Below are 9,564 nucleotides of genomic sequence, written 5' to 3' on the forward strand. Positions count from 1 at the left end.
CCAAATAGATATCACTGTGTTTATTCGTCCGTATCAAATCATACTAGGTGGAAATTGAATTACATTCAAGACTACAATTTTGAAAAAAGTAATGGAAGTCTATTTAGAAACATAGTTTTAAACATATTTTTTATTAGACATGTATCATTGAAAATGCAGGTGGCAAAACAACATTCGAAGCTCCTTAATACTCATTCGGTGAAAAAGGATAACCCACGGAAAAAATTGAAAATACAAGGGTTTTGTAGTAAAATTTGATCATTGATATCTCAATTATGCCTCAAAATTGTCATATTGAAGTAGAAGTCATGTTCACCTTTCTCCTCCATTAAAATGATGATTAATCAAACCACCAACATTGCATTAAGTTAACGAGGGGACGTTTTCATTCATTCACAATAAACAACATTCGTACATACATCGGAACAGAAAACATGCTAAGATCATTAGTCGACACAACCAAGCGGAATAAAGATACAAAATAGCTAGACATCACTGTGCAGAAAAACAAAACAACAACAAATATACATGATCCACAATACTTCAATTTTAATACAAAAGAAAAGAGACATGACTCACATTATTATATTTCTTTGAGGAGTGTATAGACGCATATGCTTAACTGTATCATTTCTTATTTAGATACGAAAAACCATACAGCTACATATGTAGCACATTCATAAACATTAATATCATATCACAGCTTTTAGCAAAACTGAAAACATATAATTTTAACATAAACACAATGTTGGACATACTTGAATATTTTCTATGTTTAAATCGTGTAAATACCTGTTTATACACACAGACAATCATGGCACGATACATACGGCTTTACGTAACAGGATGTACAGCAATATTGATTCAGTATCGATATGCATTCTTATCACATAACATCAAGGCAGTTTTACCTATGTTCAAACGAACATAGATATTTTCTGAATCAAAACACTTGTATCCAGAATAATGTAACAGACGTTTGTGACTGCAGAGATTTGAATAACGTTTACCTGTGTGAAAAAGAATGCTAAAAGTTAGGCTAATAGGACACTTCTTTTTCAATTGCAATCTTTTGAATTTGCTTTGTCTGTTTTAACGTATTTTTTCTCGAAAAATGAACGTTCACCGATATCCCAATAGATTAATGCATCTAATCGACTTTCTATTATAAAAGTTGATTAACATGTTAGTTGGCTCGACATTTTTGTAGATACACTGTATATCGCTTAGGTTCGCATAATGTAATAAAATATAGTTATTGAAGGATGACAATTACTTATAAATTCACATTTTAAGAGAAAATATACTATGTATTAAATGTATTAACATAATTGAATTAGGAAATTACTATCATTGTTTTACACATTTTACAGGAAGCGTGTTCTTTGGGTCCATTTGTTTTCAGCACTGTAACGGCACTTTGCCTCTTTGTTCCAAATACGACTCAAACAAGTGATATAATAAAATTAGCATTTTATTATGAAATAAAAGTTTAAAATGTTGAACACTAAAATGTAATTAATTATAGACTTTATATCAAAACCTTTATTAAACAATATGATTAAAAATAAATTAAAATAATAATAAAAAAATATAAGCGGGAAAAAATACATGAAATAATTTAACAAGATATAAAGCTTTTTATTCACGGTAGTGATTTAGCATATTTTTGACTGGTACTCCTTGGCTAAAAGCAGTATGTTTATATAAAATATGAAATTATTGGACAAACACTTTCTTAAATCAAGCAATATTCAATCAGGAGGAGCGAAATTAATGGGGAGTGGGTGGGGTTTAAAAACAATTTCGCTCTAGAACCTCAGGCAGAGCAGTATAATGGACACAAATCAGGGTTGTTTTCAGTGAATAAGTGTACAATACACAACAAAAAAAAAAAAAAAAAAAAAAAAAAAAAATTATTCCACTGAATATTGAGGTTCACCGACACGTGACTGTATCATGTTTATCAAACCCGAATTAGTTAATTTTCAAATTTTGGAAATACACGAGCTTTAGCTAGTGTCTTTTCAAAATTTAAGAATTGACAAAAAAGAGTTTAGATAAACATCATAATAACGTATACAGTCACATATCATATAATTGTAATTCTATTTTTCCACCAAACACTTCGTCATAATATCGGAACACCATAGAATATAGTGCTTAAATAGAGAGCCAATATTGTAATGCTATGAAAAATAGTCTGAAGGTGAAAGACAATCAAAATCAAGGGATATAGGAGTTGGCCAATGAGAGGGGCCGTACATGTTTACACACTGGTGTGTGTGTGTGTGAATATTAACGATAACCAACTGCTATGGAGTCTGTTTTTTCGTTTTGGAACATGAATAGTTATAGCTTTTTCACATTCAAAGATTCAAATCAGCTTTTATGATAGTAGTTTTCAATGAATTAGAATTATTTTATTGATTGGAATTTATGCATAAAATCATACAAAGGAACGTATTATTTAATTCCTTTAAATAAAAAAAAACCTACAAAGAGTAATATCAACCATGCAACTCATATAAGGAGGAGCCAATTTTATGTGTTTGTGAGTATTTTATTATTTAGAAACAATTTCACAAACCGGTTACACTGTGCTTATAGACTTAAAATAAAAAAGGAAGCCTGGCCTTGAGAGTGTTGGATAAAATCACTGACATCCTGTCACTATTAGGTACTGTAACTACCACACGTGAGACTCGAACATGGAACATGTCAATCAGAATACCTTCATTACCCATACAGCATGACCCCTATTTTAGTTTAGAAACAAATGATCACAGTTTCTCAGTATGGTGACTAGCGATTCTAATTCAATTGTAATATTCTTCGAAACTTCTCATTTATCCACTTTTGTTTTAAAGCTATTTGTCATGTTAACAGTACGTAATATTATAATATCACGAATTCCTATATTAGTTTACATATTGTATCATAATCATCAGTAACATAGCACCAATATTCTGTCACTAGAATAAAATGAGCAGTGACACAAATAACTATTTCCTATTTATTGGACGGTTAAGAAATCATTTCATAATTTCTTATCATTAAAAGAAATCGACATCACAAATGCACATCCTCTGTTGTCTTTTGAACTTCTGCATACACATCACCATTAGGTGCCGCAACATGTTGTATTTCCGGTTCCGGTTCATGAATGTGATCGTATAAATCCATATCTGTCTCCAGATTTAAATCTTTTTCGTCCTCAGAAGAATTCTTGTGAAGTTGATCATATGCATCGCTATCCGGATCTACTTCATGATTTAATCCCATATTTGGTAGATACATCCTTCTTGGAAATGTATTATTATTATGCACTACACTTGGCGTTTCTCTGGGTTCTTCTTTCTTTTTATCCTTTGATCTGAAAAAAATATCAATAAAAAATAATAAAAAAATAAGATAAAAAAAAAAGAAAAAAAAAGAATAATAATACAAGTGGGTTAGACATGTTGCCATGTAAATTTAAGATTGATATTATATATTTATATGTAAACGGAAGATTCATTAATTACAGGCATGGGGTAATTAAAAATGTAATGATAATTAATTGTAATGCATTACAGTTTTCAAGTAATTGAATATAATGTGTAATTGAAGCAAATTTCAATTACATGTAATGGTAATTTAATTAATTACATTACAAAAATGCATGTAATGCCCAATTACTTTTCAAATACATTTCAATTACATGTGATGTTTTTTAGATAGATTTGTCAGATTACATTTTTCATATTTCTGTTCTCACTGAAGTTTTTGTCTTTTCATTTTAGTTTTAATATTCTTATGATTAGTTACTATGAATGTCTACCATATAGTATGATAACAGTACTTTATTTAGCACTCTTGATCAATAGTGAGAATAATGCCCTTCCTACCTATGCCCTTAATTGTTTAAATCAGGTATAAAATAAAGTTTGATTTGAAGAACAGAGGGTCTAGACCAGCTACCTGGTAATTATAGATAATCATACCTTGGGGGCAAACATCGTGAGAACAATTGATCGTTACCTTCACTATTACTGAGCAGGTAGCTAGGTATAATGTTAGAATCACACCTAATGAGAAATTCAAAGTGACACTAGGTATATGGCTTAATAAAAGATTTAGTTTCCAGCACAAATTAGTAAAAGAATATACATTTATATTTATAGACAAAAAATGGGGTAAAATGCATTACAATGACTTTATCACATCTATAGAATTTCAAGATGGCAAAGTGATAATATATCGTGTACACACAATTATTAACTAATATTTTTTTTATTTCTGTTTAACTTCTACCAATGTAGACTATCTTAGTATCCGTACTATGTAATATTTCTAATCACACCAATTTTGAAAGTCTGATAATTATCAATGTAACCTCAAAAATTAAATGTACTTTGACATGATTGTATTGACCGATGAAATGTGAAATATGAATACATACTAATATGACTGTTCTTTTAAATGTAATATTTGGAAATTTAAAGAACCTTATTAATGAATGCATGCATATCTTAAATTAGTGTACAAATGTAAATGGATACGTATTTTAGGGATCAACCAACTAAATAAAAAAGACCTTCGAAATGGCCCCTGTGTATACAAGATTGAGCCCAGGATAGAATTTTTACCCGGCCGCTGATTGGCTGGCTAATTATGAATTTCAAAAGTAAAAGTGTTTTCTGACAGGTAATTATTCCTAGATAACCATGATATGAATTTGGAAATTCATATTGAGATTTAGGTTCAAAATATCAACTTTGATAATGAATAGGTAAAAGCATTAGAATTTCAGGATTTTTTAGTGCAAAATGCGCCTGATTTCAATAAAGCTACCCTGGTTGGAGTTTGAGCAGAAGGACCCAAACTTTTTTTTCTATTTAGTGTTATATGAGAACCTAGACTTTAATTATAGAACACAATAGCTAACTAATATTCCTTTGTTTTAACAATACAGTACAAAACTTTAACAAAGTTTAACACTGTGGTCTATGTAAAATTATTTAGTTGGTTGCTCTCTGTATGAAGATAGCCATATTTATTATAGTGCCCAGTCCGTGGGATAAAAGTTGTTCTTTTACTAAAAACTGAAAGTAATGTGTAATTTAATTAATTACACTGGTAAAGTAATGGTAATTTAATTAATTACATTGCAAATTGCATGTAATGGTAATGGTAATGGTAATGCCATTTTAAAATGTAATGTGTAATTTAATTAATTACATTGCTATGTAATTGAACCCATCCCTGATTAATTATGTGAAATTGGTATGATGCTACCAGGACTTGCGAACAATTTAACGGGCTTATGCCTAAATATCCATAAATGGCATGCGCGAAATACGATTAGGCCGTCCTTCCTGTGATAACAACGTCACAGATCTCACGTGAAATATGATCGATGGCTTTACCCACGTCGTTTTGGAGTCCCGTAATTGACGTGTTATAAAATCACAATTATGAATTACCGGAATACTGACCTTGACCACAAGACGGCTACAATTATACAGACAATGAGAAGAACTACTCCTCCCACAGTTATTCCGATAATTACTGGCACTGCAAAACAATAAAAACATTATAATTTAATACTATTGCAAATTCATGAAAACATCTACACTGCTTGTTGATACATTTCACGACTCAACGTATTTCGAAATTGCAACTTTTTCAATTTTATTTTTAAATCCATTTAAACAACAGACAAGTCGAAGCACAGAATTTATGTAAACATTTAGCATCGCTCCTTCTCATTCTTTCATGTGGGTCAATGATTTCTTTTTGTTTGGTGAAAAAAATAGTATAAAATAATGAAAATAATACAATTTAACGATATTCTAATTGATGCTCACTGTCTAACTCGTTTTCATTAGTTTTTGCAGATGTCGTTTCTTGACTAGGTGACGTAGTAGGTATTGTAAGAATGAACCTTGTTGTTGGCCTTGATGTCGTCATCACTGACGTCATCGCTGTTGGGACGGTTGTCTGTTCTTGTATCATTGAATTACATTTCAGTGATAAGGACCCGCTTCCTTAAAAGCAAAACATTTGATATCAGAATCAATTTGCTTTGTTCTTAACTTAACCAACTTATTTTCGCGCGCGATTCAATTTTGCTTATTTCGCAGGCGATCAGAATTTGCGAAAAGTTTTATCGCAAAAGAAGTCTTCAGCACGTGTACAGTAGAACCATGAGAGATTCAATCGCCATGTAGAAGTCGTCAGGCATGGAAACGCGAATTTTAGTCGCCGTAAAAAAATTGGTTTACAGTATGTGGAATATTTTATATGACACAGCTGTTGTTGAATATGACATGTTTAATATTGGAAAATGTAACAGTCTTAAAAATTACACATACCGAAAAACTTCATTGTATTGAACTTTCGATGAAATAATATTTTCCAGTTTACTATGTTTGTAAAAAAAGTGGTTTTGTTTTAGTGAATGGATCTTTGAATTCATATTTGATTCAAAATGACTTTTATAATGGCTTTTACACATATATAAGAAGTTGGATCTTTAAACTATGGCATTTTTGAAAACAAATAACCGTTAACGCTTTAATACGACATTTATTGAATAATTTATCTATCCGCTTGTAATACATTACTTACCCGTCTTTAATGAAAGACAATACTCTGACATACTTCCACTCGTTCCCGAATCCCAAACAACATTGAAAGTGTCGTTATTCTGAACAAGGTTGAATGTAATATTGGAAACACGGCATTCAAAAATATTCGGTTGAACTGGGAAAGCTTGTAATTGTGGATTCAGAGTAACAACACTTCTACACCCAGACTGGGGATATAATGACTGGACAGTTCCGAAATCAACAGTCGTCGTTGTCCCATCGGAGAGTCCTCCCAATGTGGCCGTGCACGAACAACTAATACTTCCACCATTACTTCTGTAGTCTGATGAATTGTACGTATCTATTACTACACTGTCACCATTAAAAATACCGTCCTCACACATATTCAGTACTGAAAAAGAAGATAAATGAATCAAATGATATTATACCTGTGCTTAAAAAGCCAGAGGTTTATATTTTATCATGACCAGACACTAAGGGTAGATTTAATTTTTATTCTGAAATCAATCTTCGTTAACTACAACGTGAATATGAAATATTTGAAAAGACGTAATTCTCAAATTTTATCGCAGATATGTATGGACTCCCATGACTGAATACAAGGTATTTAAAGGCTGTCATAACCTGAGCAGCCAGAAATTTTCATTAATATGCTCAAATCGTTGGCGTGTCTGAGGACGTATTCACAATGGTGGACAGATTTTGTTCTCGAAATTAAGGCCCAGAACATGTAGCTGTAGTTATGTTCTTGTCGCAGGCGAAACACTACATCAAAATCTTCTTTAATTCATATTATTATTATTCTGCCTTAGGAATGGAAAGCTTAATGGTAAACTTGATACAATTATTTAGCATTACATAATACCCGCCCATTTTATCAATGTATATTTTATTCTGTGGTTTAAAAAATTATCGAAAATAGGTGCTTTAATTGGGCCAAAATTACTTAATTCATAGATTTTTTGTGGAAGATGTGGTAGCTATATGTTGTACAATGTAATCAAATCTGGAGTGGTATATTTATCAAAGTGTGCCAGTTTATTCGTTTTCGATATATTTTCCAAATGGCCAGCCATAATATTGACATACATGTACAATGTATATAATACATATGTATATCTAAAACGTCGATTGATAATTGTGTAAAACAAATATATTTATTTATTTATACAAATCACCTATTGATATGGTATACTTACCTGTTGTGCCATCTGTAACGGCATCAGAACATATGGTCCCAGCTATTTCTGTCGGTAAACAGTAATAAGAATGTATTATGTACTGTTATGATAAGTCACTACATGTAAAGTTATGTACGTGAAATAGGACAAACGTTAACGTTATTTATAGTATGATAGGTTATTCTTCGGCGTGTCACATCATGATATTTAGATAGTGTCGAAGGGTATTGAAATAAACCGGTTCGTCAGTCAATAATTAGAACACGTACAGAACTTATATAGATTCCTGTCTCTCAACCAACAGCATGGTATATATTAATCTATCTTTAGTCACTTTAATCGATAAATCTAATTTTTTATTAACATCATTTGAATTACAATCGTTTTAGGGAGTTTGTTGGCGTTCTGTATATCAGTATTGATTTTCCATGTGGACGATCTAGGTTTATATAGGCTATATGTAGGATGTGGATGGAATGATACTTTAACTGCCACATCGGGTACTCTTTCACTTAGCTTACTACATGAGGTTGTCGTACGATACTTATTTTCTGATGAGATTCGTCATTGTAATTTTTCAGGATATAGGTGTACTATTTCCCCTATACACACTACCCTCTCTCCTCCCGTGTGATTGGCCGACAAACCACGTGGACCTTCTGGTAATCTCTGTTTCAACATCGCATTTACGCTGACGTAATTCGGCATAGTTATTTTTTTCTTTTTTTATACCATTTGTTATTTATATTTATTAAGTATTAGATCAATTAACACTACCCCCTTCCCTTCTCCATTACACTTACCTCTGTAAGAACTGAAAAATGTCCACAGAAATACAAGAAAATGTGATGCAGTCATCATGTTCACTGTCCATAGGACGAACATGTAAATGCTGTACAGCTGACGATCGGGGACCCTCCCGAGCGTGAAACTGAATCCTTTGTGTAGCTATCCTCAGTTAAATAGTTAAACTTATGATTAATTTCGTAAGGTATATTTAGATAAATGTTCACAACCAACCCATCCGGTTTTGCTAGTTTTACATGCGTGTGATTTCGAATCTGTCCTGAATAAACATGTGGGTTGTGAAACACAGCAGGCAGTGTACGCTATATATATGGAAATGGTCTTAAGAGCGCAGTGACGTTCTGTTCAATAGGCCAGGCTATTTCTATTGAATATACAATTCAATGCTCTGACTACCTGTAAGGGTCGAATGATGTTTAGATACAACTAGTAGAAGCTACGAAACAGACGCTTGTTCTTTGATGTTTATGTGTCTATTGAGTAATTTATTTTCCAAATTGGCTTATCAATCATACTAATTTTTTGATGCAGAGCAGATCAAACTTAAAGCATGCTTAGTTCAAAATTTAAATCCTTTACAATTCCTTTACAATTCCTTTAATTACATGAAGACGAATTCAGAGGTTTATTTACATATGTGTATATTACGATGCAACATAATTTTTGTTCAAAACGTATTTCGCAATTTTATAGCAGCATAGCCTGTCACTGTAGTTAGTAAAAGGATAAAAATGCTTCAGTATATTTATGGTAATTTGAACGTACTGGAATAATGATTCAAGTATTCTATTGATTGAATAGTGAAACCAGTCTACACCATAGGTGTACCGGGGTACTGTGTTTACACAAAGCCTATCGAGCGTTGAAAAGCACTTAACCGGTTTAAAGGTTAAATCTAATTAGAGGTCCATATTTAAAATGCAATACTTCTCTGTCTAATATTCTAATCTTATTTTTAGCTTAAATATGAAGAAGTAATT

General features: G+C 31.7%; 1 protein-coding gene across 1 annotated transcript; it reads right to left on the reverse strand.

The window, feature by feature from the left end:
- Nucleotides 1-527: 527 nt before the first annotated feature.
- On the reverse strand, nucleotides 528-8,888 carry LOC138330281 (uncharacterized). Its single transcript, XM_069277777.1, has 6 exons — nucleotides 8,581-8,888; nucleotides 7,796-7,843; nucleotides 6,616-6,987; nucleotides 5,853-6,032; nucleotides 5,481-5,559; nucleotides 528-3,376 (listed from the first exon to the last, which is right to left on the reverse strand). Exons 1-6 carry the CDS (start codon nucleotides 8,660-8,662, stop codon nucleotides 3,073-3,075), a joined length of 1,065 nt encoding a protein of 354 aa, XP_069133878.1. The 5' UTR covers nucleotides 8,663-8,888; the 3' UTR covers nucleotides 528-3,072.
- Between the last annotated feature and the right edge of the window lie 676 nt (nucleotides 8,889-9,564).

The sequence above is a fragment of the Argopecten irradians genome, chromosome 1 (genome assembly GCF_041381155.1).
Source record: "Argopecten irradians isolate NY chromosome 1, Ai_NY, whole genome shotgun sequence".
In the NCBI taxonomy this organism is placed as follows: domain Eukaryota; kingdom Metazoa; phylum Mollusca; class Bivalvia; order Pectinida; family Pectinidae; genus Argopecten; species Argopecten irradians.

Bases quoted from the DNA above. Each gene is read 5' to 3' on its own strand.
- LOC138330281 (XM_069277777.1), bottom strand. From the start codon at position 8,662: ATGTTCGTCCTATGGACAGTGAACATGATGACTGCATCACATTTTCTT. The intron at 7,844-8,580 runs GTAAGTGTAATG...GTTTACCGACAG, and splicing joins ATTTTTCAGTTCTTACAGAG to AAATAGCTGGGACCATATGT. The intron at 6,988-7,795 runs GTAAGTATACCA...CTTCTTTTTCAG, and splicing joins CGTTACAGATGGCACAACAG to TACTGAATATGTGTGAGGAC.